This window comes from Scyliorhinus torazame, chromosome 10, assembly GCF_047496885.1.
Source record: "Scyliorhinus torazame isolate Kashiwa2021f chromosome 10, sScyTor2.1, whole genome shotgun sequence".
Taxonomy (NCBI): domain Eukaryota; kingdom Metazoa; phylum Chordata; class Chondrichthyes; order Carcharhiniformes; family Scyliorhinidae; genus Scyliorhinus; species Scyliorhinus torazame.
The window spans coordinates 179,329,127-179,347,526 of NC_092716.1; the positions used below are offsets into that span (position 1 = coordinate 179,329,127).

Here is an 18,400-nt window from a genome sequence, read left to right on the forward strand (position 1 = left end):
GTGAGGTGGGATGGAAGAAGAGGGAGGAAAACTAATAGTAGACTTAAGAGAAGCAAGGGTCTGGTGTAGGACCTGGCACATTTGGGAAACCTGCTACTGGCCTGTGATCAGGAAACATGATTGTTTGGCTGTTAAGCAGAAGAAAAAGGGATAGAAATACAAGCAATAAAAGGGGAAATATCCAAATACTTCAGAAAATATATATGGTAGTCCGCTACATTCTGAGTCAAGGACCTCCCTACTAAGAATTGTTTGGCTGAAAATAGCTGAATAAAGAGACTCGTGAGGAGGATTTAAGCTGTGGAGTTTTGGTAATTATATCATGTTCTGTTGTTTCACAGATAATTCCCAAGAATTCATTCTAAAACTCACCAATCGGCCACTCCTAATACTGCAAAGTGATTTTGGCTTTGTTGCATTTGGTTCTGGAACACAAAGATTAGATGGCAATAGACCCATGTATGAAGTAAGTAGGATGACTTCAGATGAAGATGGCTACTACCAGTTCAAACTTGGTAAGTTTACCATCAATATAGTTCAATAACCCTTTTTAAAGGGTCCTAATTATCTCTCAGGAAGGTAAATAATTTTATCCTGGATTTAATTAGAGCTGTTTTGTAAACCAGAGACAATTAAGATTCTTCAAGCTTTTCTCCTCTTCACTCTTGAAGTGATTCTTGTAGAAATATGATTTTGAGAGTCAAATTCTAGTACTTCTCCCAACTAAACATTTTTCACATGTCGGCCGAGTTATTAATGTCAGCAGTCAATTCAGCTGTGTGTGATTAGGTGCATTCCATCTGCAGAGAGCTAGCATGGACAAAACAGGCCAAATGGTCTTCTGTGCTATAACCATTCGAACCAAACTCAATCCTGTGCTTACCCAGTGCATCAGCAGTGTTCTACCTCTCTTCATGGTTTGTATATGAAATGATGAGTCCATTGATGAGACAATACAAAATGTGTGAAAGAAGATTCAGCATCAAAGAAAAGTTGATTATTAGTTCATGTGATCTTTAAGACAAGTCTTGATTGCTAGATTCACTCTTTAAGAGTGGTCCTGTTATAGGGACAGCACGGTGGTGCAATGGTTAGCACAGCTGCCTCATGGCGCCGAGGTCCCAGGTTCGATCTTGGCTCTGGGTCACTGTCCGTGTGAAGTTTGCACATTCTCCCCGTGTTTGCGTGGGTTTCACCCCCACAACCCAAAGATGTGCAGGGTAGGTGGATTGGCCACGCTAAATTGCCCCTTAATTGGAAAAAATGAATTAGGTACTCTAAATTTATAAATTTAGGTCCTATTATCAAGTATCTAAGTCCCTTCCTATTAGTGAAACCTTTTGAAAAGAGTCATGATAGTGAATTGACTTATTTTTAAATGACACAGTTTCCTGAATTTTTCACAAATCCCACATTTCATAAAGGGAGATATCAATGGTGTTGCTTGGTCACCTACATCTTCTCTGTATAAGGCTTTTGAACTTCTGGTTAAGCAGAGATCTGGGGCGGGATTCTCCATTGCCCGACGTCGATATCGTAATCGGCGATCAGGCAGAGAATCTCTTCTGATGCCCAAATCGGGGGTGACGCCGGTTTGACGCCGATATTCGAGTCTCCGCCTCTCCAAAATGGCGGCATCACGTTGTGCGCCACACGCCGTTGGAATGGCGGTGGCGTGTCATCGGAAGGCCCTCCCCCGATGCTCTGCCCCTGACAGGCTGGGTTCCCGACTGCACGGTTGACACGTAGTCTGAGCCGTCGGGAACCTAGCGTGGTGTCTAGCGCTGCCACAGTCGGCTGGGAACCGTGCTGCTGGTCGGTTGGGTTTCCGCGAATGCTGGGGGGACTGGTGGGGGGTGGACATGGGTGGCCTATGGGGCCATATTTGGCAGGTCGGGTCCGCGCACGGCCGGCACCATGTTGTACGGCGCTACCGCTGGAGGTCGTCGCTGTGCGAATGTGCGGCCATGGTCCTGGATGTCCTCCAGCCAGTTTTTCCATGGGAGACGGGAGTTTTTCCCGGCACCGTTGCTAGCCCCTCACCGGTCCCAGGTTCGGTGAGGGTTCAGCCCCAATTTTGGCATCGTAAAACGCCCGGGAATTCTCCATTTCAGCTGGCACTTCGCCGCTGAAACGGAGAATCCAGCTCTCTGTGTTCAACTCCACCCACATGATCAATCATCAAGTTCTGCTCCTGTAATGTTAACAATGTCAGGCAGTGTTTTAAAAACTTTTTTTCCCCCCGGGATCCACTTTTACCAACTGGCCGACCTTCGGGACCCACGCCTGCTGGTCGTTGGGACCCACGCCACGCTTGCTTACCTAGTCTATCCTGAGTCAAGGCAGTGTTTGGGACAGTAAAGTTGTCTTACTTCAGGCAAGGGAGGGAAAGAAAATCATCCATTTTTTCTGTTATTTATCACTATCCAGAAGTCCCTGGTGCATTGAATTTATGTCAACTCTGAGGACAGGTCAGTCAGATATGCCTACGATGTCCTCCTATCTATAAAAGTTCACTGTCCAGGGACAGACATGAAGAATAGTTACTCACGAGAGGTACTGGAGGGCCGCCAGCAATTGTGAACCAGCATTCATCCTGGGACACTGCCTCGAGGAAATAAAAAGCAAAGAAGATTGGGGAGAGGAGAACAAAGAACAAATATCAGTGGAAGAGAGCCTTATGTGGTTCTTAGACCATAAGACATAGAAGCAGAATTAGGCCACGGCCAATCGAGCCTGCTCCGCCATTCAATCAGGGCTGATATTTTTCTCATCCCCATTCTCCTGCCTTCTCCCCATAACCCCTGATCCCCTTATTAATCAAGGATCTATTTATCTCTGTCTTAAAGACACTCGGTGAATTGGCCTCCACAGTCTTCTGCGACAAAGAGTTCCACAGATTCACCACCCTCAGGCTGAAGAAATTCCTCCTCATCTCTGTTTTAAAGGATCGTCCCTTTAGTCTGAGATTGTGTCCTCTGCTTCTAGCTTTTCCTACAAGTGGAAACATCCTCTCCACATACACGCTATCCAGGCCTCGCAGTATCCTGTAAGTTTCAATAAGATCCCCCCTCATCCTTCGAAACTCCAACGGGTACAGACCCAGAGACCTCAACCGTTCCTCATACAACAAGCTGTTCATTCCAGGGATCATTCTCGTGAACCTCCTCTGGACCCTTTCCAAGGCCAGCACATCTTTCCTTAGATACGGGGCTCAAAACTGCTTATAATACTCCACATGGCGTCTGACCAGAGCCTTATACAGCCTCAGAAGTACAGCCGTGGTCTTGTATTCTAGCCCTATTGACATGAATGCTAACATTGCATTTGCCTTCCTAACTGCCGACTGAACCTGCAAGTTAACCTTAAGAGAATCGTGAACAAGGCCTCCCAAGTTCCTTTGTGCTTCTGATTTCCAAAGCCTTTCCCCATTTAGAAAATAGTCTATGCCTCCATTCCTCCTTCCAAAGTGCATAACCTCACACTTTTCCACATTGTATTTCATCTGCCACTTCATTGCCCACTCTCCTAGCCTGTCCAAATCGTTCTGCAGCCCCCTTGCTTCCTCAATACTACCTGTCCCTCTACAGATATTTGTATCATCTGCAAACTTAGCAACAGTGCCTTCAGTTTCTTCTTCCAGATCATTAATGTAGATTGTGAAAAGTTGTGGTCCCAGCACAGACCCCTGAGGCACACCACTAGTCACCGGCTGCCATCCTGAAAAAGACCCCTTTATCCCCATTCTCTGCCTTCTGCCAGTCAGCTAATCCTCTATCCATGCCAGGATTTTACCCTTAACACCATGGGCTCTTAACTTATTTAACAATCTCCTATGCGGCACCTTGTCAAATGCCTTCTGGAAATCTAAATAAATCGCCTCCACTGGTTCTCCTTTGTCTAACTTCCTTGTTCCCTCCTCAAAGAACTCTAACAGCCGTGCTGACTCAGTCCGATTTTATCATGCACTTCCAAGTACTCCGCGATCTCATCTTTAATAACAGACTCTAAAATCTTACCAATGACCGAAGTCAGGCTAACTATAATTTCCTGTCTTCTGCCTCCCTCCCATCTTAAACAGTGGTGTTACATTAGCCATTTTCCAATCCTCTGGGACCCTTCCTGCCTCCAGTGATTCCTGAAAGATCACCACCAATGCCTCCACAACCTCCTCAGCTATCTCTTTTAGAACCCTGGGGTGTAGTCCATCCGGTCCAGGTGATTTATCCACCTTCAGACGTTTCAGTTTCCCCGGAGCCTTCTCCTTAGTAATGGTCACTGCACTCATCTCTGCCCCGATTCTCCTGGAGCTCTGGCATCCCACTGGTGTCTTCCACCGTGAAGACTGATGCAAAGTAACTATTCAGTTCGTCATGGGCAGCATGGTGGCTAGCTCTGCTGCCTCACGGCACCAAGGTCCCAGGGTCGATCCCGGCTTTGGGTCACTGTTTGCGTGGGTTTCGCCCCACCTTGTTTAAAATTTCCATTCATCAACTGTGTACCTGTTCAACTCCTGAAACATAAGTTTGGTTAAACAGCCAAACTATACCTTTCAACTAGGCTGCAGTGGTTAGGAAAATGGCACTAAAATATTTGGTAAATGCTTAGGCTTCTACCAGAAATACCTGCAGATATTTCTCTCGTGCTCAAGACAAAGATCACTTTCATTAATGAAATCTTACTTGTTACCAAACAGATTACAACCTTATGCACACAATAGAAGTTATTTTCAAAGTCACTAACTGGAGAGGATCGACTACTCCTTGATTAAAATCGGGTGGGTTCTGCTAGGTTTTACTGGCTGGGCAATGAAATTGAAAATTACCTCCAATATTTGCTGTTATCATTTTCTCTGGAACCCAACTGAAACCCTTGGAATAGCTTTGTGGATTTGGTGTGAGCCTTTCTGGATTTGGTGTGAGCATTTTTTGGTTAGTGGAAAGATAAACCGTTTTGGTTATTGGAAGGATAAACGATTAGGTGGTGCAATTTAGCCTATAAACTAGGAATCAGATTTATTAAAAGGATGGGGTAAAGAGTAACATCAAATCAATGTGTCAGATTACAATTAATTGTACGACTTACATTTACACAGATATAAAATAACAATGTGCGATACTTGGCAAAATCTCTTCATAATAAATCTGTACTAGCATCTAACATTAAATTATAGATGGGGTTCAATTTAATCTCCATAGAGTATCTATATGGAACACCCACATCGCCTTCAATGCAGGAACACAGGAATAACTCCAGTAAGCTTGTTCAAAATATATTCCCATCCACTTTGAAGTTCAACAAAGAACAAAGAGAATCAGATATATTTATTTCATATCTAGGGCAGCATGTGGTGCAGTGGTTAGCACTGGGACTACGGTGCTGGGGGCCCGGGTTTGAATCCCGGCCCTGGGTCACTGTGAAATTTGCACATTCTCCCTATGTCAGCTTGGGTTTTACCCCACAACCCAAAGATGTGCAGGTTAGGTGGATTGGCCGTGCTAAATTGCCCCTTAATTGGAAAAAAGAAATAATTGGGTACTCTAAATTTTTTTAAAAAATTATTTCATATCTGTTTCTCACTCCACAATTGTTGCAAAACTGGTTGAGCATTTCCAGTATTTTCTGTTTTTATCTCAGATTTCCAGTACCCACAGTATTTCACTTTTAAATATCGTTCACAATTGCTGACAAACATCCTCACAATTTAAAACAGAGGATGGCTGGAGTCCATAGCCCACACATTCTGTGTGGAAGCAATTTAAATTGTATGACTTGGTGTTTTTTCAGCGAGTGATGAAATACTTAAAATGGCTGAAACCTTTTCTCATTTATCTTCATTGACTATTTTAAGGATACTACAAGCAGGTAAACAAAGTACCAATAAGACAATTAACATACTCACAGCACAGTTTCATCAGAGCTGATTTGGCCCCAGCGATGAACATACTGGTTTAATGAAATGTTCCATTCCCAAGTTATTTCAAAGAGAAATTATCTTCATTTCAGAAAAACTGTAAAGAAAGTAAGAATATATACCATAGTCCAAAACGTATCGTTTTCATCATAGTATTCATCTCTTCTCCTTCTTATCCCTTTTTCCCTCTCTGCTGTGTCTCTTTTCTTTATGTCCCTTGATGTATATTTCTATTATTCTCTTGGATTTATAAGTGTTCTATCTTGTTTATTGTTGCTGGAAAGTACATCAAGGCACGGGATGCAGTGAAGGTTGGGCTATCTGAATTCATAACCACCCCCCTCTATTAAAACTGGGAATAGTATCAGAGTGAGATGTTGGGTACTGCAATCCTCAGGTAAAACTGCCTGAAATACTCAAACAAGAGGTGACCAAGAGACACCATGAATGCACTTCCTTTATTCAGGGTTATTTGATAATTCCTACAGTTTACCTCTTTCCTTTTAATTCTGTGTTCCTGTTTTGCACCAGTCCCATTTCTTTTCAAAAGCACAAATTAAAACTCCTCTCGTATCTAAATTCTGGTTAACCTCTGTTTGCCTCTTTATGTTCTGATTCAGTGTCCACAGACAGGTACTGGGAAATGGACAAAGACGGCTTCATCAGCGGTACCGGAGACCATCCAATCAACTTCATTATCCAGCTGGTTGGTTCCAATGTTCTTATCCTCAAGGCACCAAATGGAAAATACATGATAACACAACAAAGCGGAGACTTCAAAGCAACAGGGGAAGATGCCAAGACTGCCACAATGTTTCTTTATTGATCAACTTTAGAAGATCTGATCTTGAATCAAAACGAACACATTAAATCCCCGAATAAGTCTATATGAATAGCTAGAATAAATTTTATATATATTATACTTTAAACCTCTTCCTCTCTTTATTGATAACAATTCTTTTATTTTCTAAATTTAGAGTACCCAATTTTTTTTTCCAATTAAGGGGCAATTTAGCATTGCCAATTCACCTACCGTGCACATCTTTTTGGGTTGTGGGGGTGAGACTCACGCAGACACGGGGAGAATGTACAAACTTCACACAGACAGTGACTCGGGGCCGGGATCGAACCAGGGTCCTTGGCGCCGTGTAGCAGCAGTGCTAACCACTGCCACCATGCTCCCCTATTGATAACATTTTCGGTGGCATAATGGTTAGCACAATGCCAGAGACCCGGGTTCAACTCTGACCTTGGTGACTGTGTGGAGTTTGCTCGTTCTCCCAGTGTGTGTGTGGGTTTCCTCCGGGTGCTCCAGTTTATTCCCACAGTCCAAAGATGTGCAGATTAGGTGGATTGGCCAAGATAAATTGCCCCTTAGAGTCCAAAAAAAAAGGTTAGGTGGGGTTACAGGGATAGGGCAGGGGCCTGGGTGGGGTGCTCCTTCGGAGGGTCAGTGCAGATTCAATGGCCGAATGGCCTCCTTCTGTACTGTAGGGCTTCTATTAGTTTGCAATAGCCATTTAATCTAATATTTGATGGGTAGCAACTGATTTGCAGTTGCTTAGTGAGACAATATTCAAATTGAAAAACAAAATGAAAGATTAATAACTACTGTACAAAATGCACTAACACTAGTCAAATAAGCAAAAAGGTGAAGAGATCATTCAATGACCCTGAGCTTGGGTTTGCAGAATGTAAAGGGAAAAGATGGTCGGAAATAAGAAATTCCAGTTCTGAGATCCTATGAATGGTCAGTATGGGAAATAGTATGGTAAACAAGTTTATAGGAATAACAAACAAACTAAAATATTGAAGATAGCTTTAGAAGTGATAATGGAAGAAACAACTTTGGAGCTCCATTTCAGACTAAATGAGACAGTGAGACCTAGGAAGGAGTATTGTTGAATCCGTTAAACGCAAGAGATGGAAGAAATGGAGTGGAATTGCAAACGTTGTGAAGAAAGTTGTGAAGTTCTTTGGAGAACTGAAAGAAACAAGACTTTCATTCTCTGGAAGAGGTCAAGATTTAGTGATTCCACCACTGTACTGTTTAAAGTATGTAGATTCTGTACATTCAAGATATAAATCCAAAGCAAATGAGTAAAATAATTGTCAAAACAGTAGTTAGAGCTGTGAGAGTGGAGAAAGTTATTGCTGTAAAGCAAGAAGAGAATCACCAGAAAGGACAAACCTTGAGTTGTTGTATTGAGAACCTGATTAGAGAGGGAGTTAGATAACCATGGACATAGTTTTGCAAAGTCCAAGTTCTTGTTCAGAGGCACACAGAGGACTTCCCAACAAAGCTTATACAGTCAGTAGTTGAGCCATAAAGATCACTAAGGTCCCATGTTTTACCCTTTCTCTTTGTAATACAGCTAATCCCAATCATGGCACCAACAATTGGCTTCATAAATAGATTTTTTTTACATGAGTGCCCATTGATACATGCAAAAGGCTTTGACAAATGAAAAATTAATGTTGAAAACAATGGCAAATGGGCTACAACATACAATGCTCTCTTGGTGATGACTGTTTAGAAAAAATAAAAATGAGGAAATGTCTTGTGAGGATGTCTGGGTGACAAGAAGCGATGAGAGAAATTAGTTTTTCTCAAAGGGATACAAGTTGTATAGATGATTAATAAAATAGAATTTTAAAAATACAACTGGAAAGCCAGTTCAGGGCCATAACATTGTGCTACATGTAGTACCTATCTAGTTAAGTAAAAGCATGCATCATCAGTTCAACAAATATCAGTTGTGTTCTGTGCTTAAAACACCTAAGAGTTTACTCTAAATCTGCATAAGAACATAAGAACTAGGACCAGGAGTAGGCCATCTGGCCCCTCAAGCCTGCTCCGCCATTCAGTGAGATCATGGCTGATCTTTTGTGGACTCAGCTCCACTTTCCGGCCCGAACACCATAACCCTTAATCCCTTTATTCTTCAAAAAACTAACTATCTTTATCTTTAAAATATTTAATGAAGGAGCCTCAACTGCTTCACTGGGCAAAGAATTCCATAGATTCACAACCCTTTGGGTGAAGAAGTTCCTCCTAAACTCAGTCCTAAATCTACTTCCCCTAATTTTGAAGCTATGCCCCCTAGTTCTGCTTTCACCCGCCAGTGGAATCAACCTGCCAGCATCTATCCTGTCTATTCCCTTCATAATTTTATGTTTCTATACGATCCGCTCTCATCCTTCTAAATTCCAACGAGTACAGTCCCAGTCTACTCAACCTCTCCTCGTAATCCAACCCCGTCAACTCTGGGATTAACCTAGTGAGCCCTCCAGCGCCAGTACGTCCTTTCTCAGGTAAGGAGACCAAAACTGAACACAATACCCCAGGTGTGGCCTCACTAACACCTTATACAATTGCAGCATAACCTCCCTAGTTTTAAACTCCATCCCTCTAGCAATGAAGGACAAAATTTAATTCGCCTTCTTAATCACCTGTTGCACCTGCAAACCAACTTTTTGCGACTCATGCACTAGCACACCCAGGTCTCTCTGCAGAGCAGCATGTTTTAATATTTTATCATTTAAATAATAATCCCTTTTGCTGTTATTCCTACCAAAATGGGTAACCTCACATTAGTCAACATTGTATTCCATCTGTCAGACCCTAGCCCATTCACTTAACCTATCCAAATACCTCTGCAGACTTCCGGTATCCTCTGCACTTTTTGCTTTACCACTCATCTTAGTGTCGTCTGCAAATTTGGACACATTGCCCTTGGTCCCCAACTCCAAATCATCTATGTAAATTGTGAACAATTGTGGGCCCAACACTGATCCCCGAGGGACACCACTAGCTACTGATTGCCAACCAGAGAAACACCCATCAATCCCCACTCTTTGCTTTCTATTAATTAACCAATTCTCTATCCATGCTACTACTTTACCCTTAATGCCATGCATCTTTATGTTACGCAGCAACCTTTTGTGTGGCACCTTGTCAAAGGCTTTCTGGAAATCCAGATATACCACATCCATTGGCTCCCCATTATCTACCGCTCTGGTAATGTCCTCAAAAAATTCCACTAAATTAGTTAGGCACGACCTGCCCTTTATGAACCCATGCTGCATCTGCCCAATGGGCAATTTCCATCCAGATGGCTCGCTATTTCTTCCTTGATGATAGATTCCAGCGTCTTCCCTACTACCAAAGTTAAGCTCACTGGCCTATAATTACCCGCTTTTTGCCTACCTCCTTTTTTAAACAGTGGTGTCACGTTTGCTAATTTCCAATCCGCCAAGACCACCCCAGAGTCCAGTGAATTTTGATAAATTATCACTAGTGCATTTGCAATTTCCCTAGCCATCTTTTAGCACTCTGGGATGCATTCCATCAGGGCCAGGAGATAGTCTACCTTTAGCCCCATTAGCTTCCCCATCACTACCTCCTTAGTGAGAACAATCATCGCAAGGTCCTCACCTGTCATAGCCTCATTTCTATCAGTCACTGGCATGTTATTTGTGTCTTCCACTGTGAAGACCGACCCAAAAAACCTGTTCAGTTCCTCAGCCATTTCCTCATCTCCCATTATTAAGTCTCCCTTCTCATCCTCTAAAGGACCAATATTTACCTTAGCCACTCTTTTTTGTTTTATATATTTGCAGAAACTTTTACTATCTGTTTTTATATTCTGAGCAAGTTTACTCTCATGATCTATCTTACTCTTCTTTGTAGCTTTTGTCGTAGCTTTCTTTTGCCCCCTAAAGATTTCCCAGTCCTCTAGTCTCCCACTAATCTTTGCCACTTTGTATGCTTTTTCCTTCAATTTGATACTCTCCCTTATTTCCTTAGATATCCACGGTCGATTTTCCCTCTTTCTACCGTCCTTCCTTTTTATTGGTATAAACCTTTGCTGAGCACTGTGAAAAATCGCTTGGAAGGTTCTCCACTGTTCCTCAACTGTTTCACCATAAAGTCTTTGCACCCAGTGTACCTTAGCTAGTTCTTCTCTCATCCCATTGTAATCTCCTTTGTTTAAGCACAAAACACTAGTGTTTGATTTTACCTTCTCACCCGCCATCTGTATTTTAAATTCCACCTTATTGTGATCGCTCCTTCCGAGAGGATCCCTAACTATGAGATCATTAATCAATCCTGTCTCATTACACAGGACCAGATCTAGGACCGCTTGTTCCCTTGTAGGTTCCATTACATACTGTTCTAGGAAACTATGGCGGATACATTCTATAAACTCCTCCTCAAGGCTGCCTTGACCGACCTGGTTAAACCAATCGACATGTTGATTAAAATCCCCCATAACTGCTGTACCATTTCTACATGCACCAGTTATTTCTCTGTTTATTGCCTGCCCCACCATAATGTTACTATTTGGTGGCCGATAGACTACTCCTATCAGTGACTTTTTCGCCTTACTATTCCTGATTTCCACCCAAATGGATTCAATCTTATCCTCCATAGCACTGATGTCATCCCTTACTATTGCCCGGATGTCATCCTTAAATAACAGAGCTACACCACCTCCCTTACCATCCACTCTGTCCTTCCGAATAGTTTGATACCCTTGGATATTTAACTCCCAGTCGTGACCATCTTTTAACCATGTTTCAGTAATGGCCATTAAATCATAGTCATTCACGATGATTTGCGCCATCAACTCATTTCCCTTATTCCGAACACAAGGAGCATACAGGTAAAGTACACTTATGTTGGCTTTTATACCTCTGTTTTGAATCTTAACACCTCCCGATCAGTAATCTCTCCTAAGTTATATTTCCTCTTAACTTTTCTCCTAATTTTCCTTGTCGTTGAACCCATATCTTCATGTAACAACCTGCCGCATCGCTTACCATTTATACTTTTACTTCCCGTTTTATTCCTTTTAGTATTACTGGGCCTATTCACTGAGCTCCCCTCAGTCACTGTACTGTCACCCTTTTTGTTTTTTGACAATGGCTTCTCGGCCTTACACTTTCCCCCTTACTGCCTTTTGTTTCTGTCCCTGTATTACTACCTTCCGACTTCCTGCATTGGTTCCCATCCCCCTGCCACATTAGTTTAAACCCTCCCCAACAGCTCTAGCAAACACCCCCCCTAGGACATCGGTTCCAGTCCTGCCCAGGTGCAGACCGTCCGGTTTGTACTGGTCCCACCTCCCCCAGAACAGGTTCCAATGCCCCAGGAATTTGAATCTCTCCCACCATCTCTCGAGCCACACATTCATCCTATCTATCCTGACATTCCTGCTCTGACAAGCTCGTGGCACAGGTAGCAATCCTGAGATTACTACCTTTGAGGTCCTACTTTTTAGTTCAATTCCTAGCTCCCTGAATTCAGCTTGTAGGACCTAGTCCCGTTTTTTACCTATATCGTTGGTGCCTATGTACACCACGACAGCTGGCTATTCACTCTCTCCCCCCCCCCCCCCCCCCCAGAATGTCCTGCAGCTGCTCCGAGACATCCTTGACCCTTGCACCAGGGAGGCAACATACCATCCTGGAGTCTCGATTGCGTCCGCAGAACCCCTTACAATTGAGTCCCCTATCACTATAGCCCTGCCATTCTTCTTGCTGCTCTGCTGCGCAGCAGAGCCAGCCACGGTGCCATGAACCTGGCTGCTGCTGCCTTCCCCTGGTGAGCCATCTAACTCAACAGTATCCAAAGCGGTATATCTGTTTTGCAGGGAGATGACCCCAGGGGACACCTGCACTATCTTCCTACTCTTGCTCTGTCTTTTGGTCACCCATTTTCTATCTCCCTCCGTAGCTTTCACCTGCGGTGTGACCAACTCGCTAAATGTGCTATCCACGACGTCCTCAACATCGCGGATGCTCCAAAGTGAGTCCATCCGCAGCTCCAGAGCCGTCAAGCGGTCTAACAGGAGCTGCAACTGGACACACTTCTTGCACGTGAAGGAGCCAGGGACAGTGGACGCGTCCCTGAGCTCCCACATCGCACACGAGGAGCATGACACGGGTCTGGGATCTCCTGCCATGTCTTAAACCTTCGGTTAACTTATACAACTACAATTCCAAGAAACAAAACGAAGAAAAAAATAAACAAATATACCAATGAAAAGAAAATTAAACAAGAAAAACTACTTACCAGTCACTTACCAAGGATAAAAAGCACCTCCTCCCCTCCCAGCTTTGAATTCTCACCTAGCGATTGAATTCAATTCCCACCTAGCTTCAAATTTCCAAACTCACTCTTAGCTGTGTCTTCTCTGGCTCACTGGGAGAAAGGTACAAGTTGCTGTTTTAAATTGGCCTGAGTTGACTCCCCCCCCCCTCCCCCAACCACCTGCTTTTAGATCAAAGTAGATTCAGGTGACTGACACTTAACTGCCAACCAGTTATGTGAGTGGGTGGGGCAGCCTTTGTTAACCTTCACTGCACAATTCTAGATTAATTTAATTTTAATTTTAATTCATGAAATTTGAAAAGGAACAGTCTTACCGATTGAATTCAATTTAATTCAATTCCCACCTAGCTTCAAATTCCCAAATTCACTCTTAGCGGTGTCTCACTCTGGCTGTGTCTTCTCTGGCTCACTGGGAGAACTCCCAGTGAGCCAGAGTTACTGTTTAACTTCCAGAGTTACTGTTTAACTTCATGAATTAATGGGAATTGGCAGACAAGAGATATTCAGTCCTATTTATCTGGCTGTATATATGATAAAAAGGGTATCTGTACAACTCTCAGTTTGTTTTCAAGTGGTCTCAGCTGTAATCAAGCAGCTTACGGAACTAGAGGGAAAATACAGTCATAACATAAGGAATATGGAGTACTTAATTAACAGGGATCTGGAACAAAAGAGCAGAGGGCTATGCTAAAACTATATAAAAGACTAGTTAAGCCATAGTTAAATTACTGCACACAGATACAGTCATCATATTAATGGAAGGAGGTGATTGCATCAGAGAAGGTAGAGGAAAGATGTTTCAGGACTGGAAAGTTTTATGTATGAAGAAAGATTGGATAGGCTGGGGTTATTTTCTTTGGTATAGAGGAGGTTGGGGGATATTTAATTGAGATGTGAAAAATTGTGAGAGGCCTAGATAGAGTGGATAGAAACGTTGTATTATTATCAGGAGACATAAGTAATTTGGTAGAAGGACTAGAGGGAAGTTGAGAATATTTGTGCCCCAAAGGTTGGTGGGGGGCCTGAAGCTCGCTGGCAGAAAGGATGGTAGAGGCAGAAACCCTCATTGCATTAAAAAATTCCTTGGATATGAAATTGAAGTGGTATAAACTGTCAGAATTGGAAAATGGAATACGGTTGAATAACTTTCAGCTTGTACAGAAAAGATGGACTAAATATCTCCTTTTATAAGTTTTTATGATTTATATAGCCATGACATTTTTGCTATGTGCACAAGAAAACATTGTCACCCCTATTCCCCAACTCAAGTGACAGCAGCAAAGGATTAAGAAGCCGAACTGTAAAATACTGCGCCTCAGGTGCATGACCATGTCCAATGTAGGAGACCTATTAGCAGAAATTCAATTTCAAAAAATGCTTTCTTCTCAGCTCACCTGGATTTAGTTATGTAATTGAATCTGAGCTTCCAGAAATAGCTGCAGTCTTCTGCTTGCTTCTGTTCCTTAGTGCTTTCCATTGTGTATCCACTATGGGATATCTTACAAATGATTACTGTGTAGTCAGGTAGCAGTAAACTCTGACTTTCTCCCAACAATACGTGTAGCCAACTAGTGATGACTGCAATCAGTAAGCTTTCACTTTCCTGATTCTCCTCCCCACTTCCAATCCAGCCCTTACCTTCCTTTCTTCTCTCTCTTTATCTCTACTATTTACCTTCCACAACAATCCTCTTTCTGCTCTCTGGGGGAAAGAGACAGATCGTCACCGGGGGCGGGAAAGGGACAGATGGTAACCTTGCCAGTAGTAGGGCTGCGGTGAAAGGGCGACATTGTGGTGCACTGGTTAGCACTGCACCCACACGGCACCGAGGACCTGGGTTTGATCCCAGCCCCGGGTCACTGTCCATAAAGTTTGCACATTCCCCCCATGTCTGTGTGGGTCTCACCCCCACAACACAGAGGTGTGCAGGGTAGATGGATTGACCACGCAAAATTGCCCCTTAATTTGAATTTTTTTTAATTAAAAAAAAGGCTGCGGTGAACAACTGGACTCGCATGAAGAGAAAGCAAAAATAAATGCATTGAATAAACAAAACTAGAAAGAAGAGTAATGGTGAAAGAAAACAATACATATGTAGATAAACTCAAAAGAGGGAAAATTCTAGAAATACAGAGTGGATCTATCAGTAACTGCAAATGGAAAATAGTATAGGTTAGTACTTTTGGTGCATTCCCCATGGATGTAAGATGACATTCTCTTAAAATCACAAACCAATCACCTTCACTTTGGGGAAGCATAGGGATGCTCAAGACCAATATCAAATGCTATAGAAGATGCATCACCATTTTAGGATTTTAAAACAAAACTAACAACTTGAGGAATGATCATAATTGTGTGAAAGCTTTAAAAACACTCAATTGATATGCTGTTGTCTGAATAAGCTTATCCTGCCTGGGTCGCGTTTTTTAAGAAAGTTGTTTACCCTTAAGGAAGCCTGTAGGAGTCTCCACATCCGTTGATCGACAGCAGGTCGGCTCAATGGCTCCGCCATCACTAGTGCGCCACCTGCCGCCCTGGAGGACCACATGCCTCCAATCATCGGTCGCTAGGCAACCAGGGAGCCCACACGCGCGTACAGTGCTAGTGCGCCACCTGCGGGCTGGGAAGACCACGCACCTCGAATCACGGTCGCTGGGCAACCAGGGACCGCGCACAGCCGTCAGGCTGACATGGAGAGCTCCGCAGGTAAGGATAGCACTGCTGCAGAGGGAAGAGGTTTAAGAAGATTAGAGTAGGCTGCTGACTATCGCCAGAGTTCACCGTTATGGTGCAACTGAGGCGAGCCGAGGAAAGGGCCAATTCTCCAACTATATTCCTGAAATGTTATTAAAAGGGAAGTGCTAAAGGAAAGGTGAGGAGGAACAGGAAAGTTTAGTTGGGGGAGGGATGGGTATTTCCTGCTTGTTCTCCAAGGGTCACATACTGACTCCGCCAGAATATAACTGCTTTCTGCCGTGACTGTTTCAATAGGACTAGTATTTGAAAATGTATTATTGCTTCACTCCGCTCCAGCCACTAATTTTCTCTCCTCTGAACGGGGTGTCGGTTTCATGGGTGTCCGCTGTCTTACCTTTTCCCTAAGTGACCATTTTGTGTTGGTTACATACTGTAGTTCTATAAATAAACAACTCCTTATCATTTGTCTGTCAAAGGTACCTCAGAGAGTTCAAATTGTTCAAGCTTAATTTATTGGGTGTGTTTTATACGAAAAAACAAATCCACACTCAGCTTATATATCAGAAAAATCCTGATATATAAAATGCCCTTCCTCAAATATGGCAGTTTTCATTGGATTCAGAAGGAAGGTTCCTTCATCTGAACTTGCAGGAATTCACTCCACAATGTATGGTGCATTTTGAAAGTTGTAATCTTTTAGTTGGTTTGTGCCTCTTCATTCAGTTTTGGGAAATAAGTCAGATTGATAAATGTGAGAAGCTCCAGGCAGTTGAGATCTGGGTGCCAAAAGGAGATGTAGGCCAGGGGTATTATGGGCCAGGGTTTGGAGAACATCAAAGCATATCATGAAGTTCACCTGACCCACAGCTTTTAATAGATTTTGGTTATGGGGAGCACAGGGGCCCACTTTACAAGTGTGATGCAACAGAGAACTAAAAGTATCTTAAACAAAAACAATGTTTATTCTATGAATCCAGTTAACATTTTATAAACACACAGTAAACAGTTTATCAATGACGAACCCTGACAACCCCCCCCCCCTCCCCCACAAAAAAAAAGATACAGTACTTTCTAGATAACCCGGAATAACTTCCCAAACAACATCCACAAGCTAAGCCCTTTTCAAATAAAGACAGCAGGTTTAAATTCTCTACAGAAACAGGTATTACTTTGAAATCATCAAGTGATCTGGAGACAGTCTTTAGATTGCAGAGCGATATACAGCTTCTGGTTTGAATGCAGCTCTCCAACTCTGAAAACGAAACCAAAAACACACTGCAGCTGCCAGCTCAAAACGAAAGTAAAAAGCAGACAGACAGCCCAGCTCCACCCACACACTGACATCACTGCAGCTATTTTAAAAACACCCATTTCTTAAAGGTACATCCACCTGACAGGGGAAACTCTCCATGAGCAGAAAATACCAGAGTCACAATATCTAAAAGATATTGAATTGTAAACCAAGCTAGATGTTGAGCTTTAATCTTTGAATGGACCTCTTCAGTGCTTGCCTAATACCAGTTAAACCTATTAGGTTTAAATTGACATAATCGAAAAATAATGCAGCAGCATTGGGTGAATTTTCCCCTACTTGTGTTTGGGCATAGATTATAATAGATTATAATAAATGAGGCCAGGCGCATTATTTGGAAGAAATCTGGGCAAGCGGGATAGAACTAAGAACAATACGGGAACAGGCCCTTTGGCCCTCCAAGCCTGTACCGGTCATGATACCAACCTTGGCCAAAACCCTCAGCACTTCCTTGTGCCATATCCCTCCATGCCCATCCTACCCATGTATTTGTCAAGTGTCAAGATGCCATTTTAATGCCGTTAATGTATCTGCTTCCACAACCACCCCGGGCAGAGAGCGTTCCAGGCACTCATCACCCTCTGCGTAAAAAAACCCGCATCACACATCTCAAAACTTTGCCCCAAGGACCTTAAACCTAGTGACTGACCTCCCCCCACCCTGGGAAACAGTGCCTGCCCATCCACTCTATCTATGCCCCTCAAAATCCTAGAGTCATAGATGTTTACAGCATGGAAACAGGCCCTTCGGCCGGGCTTGTCCATGCCACCCAGTTTTTATCACTAAGCTAGTCCCACTTGCCCGCATTTGGCCCATATCCCTCTATACCCACCCTGTCCATGTAACTGTCTAACGTTTTAAAGGAAAAAATTGTCCCTGCCTCTACCACTGTCGCTGGCAACCCGTTCCAGATATTCACCACCCACTGTGTGAAACAATTTCTCCTCTGGTCTCTTTTGCATCTCCCCCCTCTCACCTTAAACCTATGCCCTCTAGTTCTAGACACCTCTACCTTTGGGAAAAGATGTTAACTATCTACCTTATCTATGCTCCTCATTATTTTATAGACCTATATAAGATCACCCCAAAGCCTCCTATTCTCCAGGGAAAAAAAGTCTCAGCCTATCCAGCCTCTCCTTATAACTCAGACCATCAAGTCTTGGTAGCATCCTCGTAAATCTCTTCTGCACTTTTGTAGACCTCTATCAGGTCACCCCTCAACCTCCGTCGTTCTAATGAAAACAGTCCGATTCCATTCAGCCGCTCCGCATAACTAACACCCTCCAGACCAGGCAACATCTTGGTAAACCTCCTCTGCACCCTCTCCAATGCCTCCACATCCTTCTGGTAGAGTGGA

General features: G+C 43.2%; 2 protein-coding genes across 2 annotated transcripts in view; both read left to right on the forward strand.

The window, feature by feature from the left end:
- Positions 1 to 6,843, forward strand: part of LOC140384900 (fascin-like) — a 74,810-nt gene extending 67,967 nt beyond the window's left edge. The window contains exons 5-6 of the mRNA XM_072466820.1: positions 342 to 515; positions 6,535 to 6,843. Of these exons, the coding sequence (XP_072322921.1) occupies positions 342 to 515; positions 6,535 to 6,740 (380 nt within the window). The 3' untranslated portion in view covers positions 6,741 to 6,843. The remainder of the gene's footprint in view (positions 1 to 341; positions 516 to 6,534) is intronic.
- An 8,864-nt stretch (positions 6,844 to 15,707) lies between these two features.
- The window catches only part of LOC140384384 (uncharacterized), a 198,117-nt gene continuing 195,424 nt past the window's right edge, over positions 15,708 to 18,400 (forward strand). Inside the window, exon 1 of the mRNA XM_072466033.1 lies at positions 15,708 to 15,740. Within this exon, the coding sequence (XP_072322134.1) occupies positions 15,725 to 15,740 (16 nt within the window). The 5' untranslated portion in view covers positions 15,708 to 15,724. The remainder of the gene's footprint in view (positions 15,741 to 18,400) is intronic.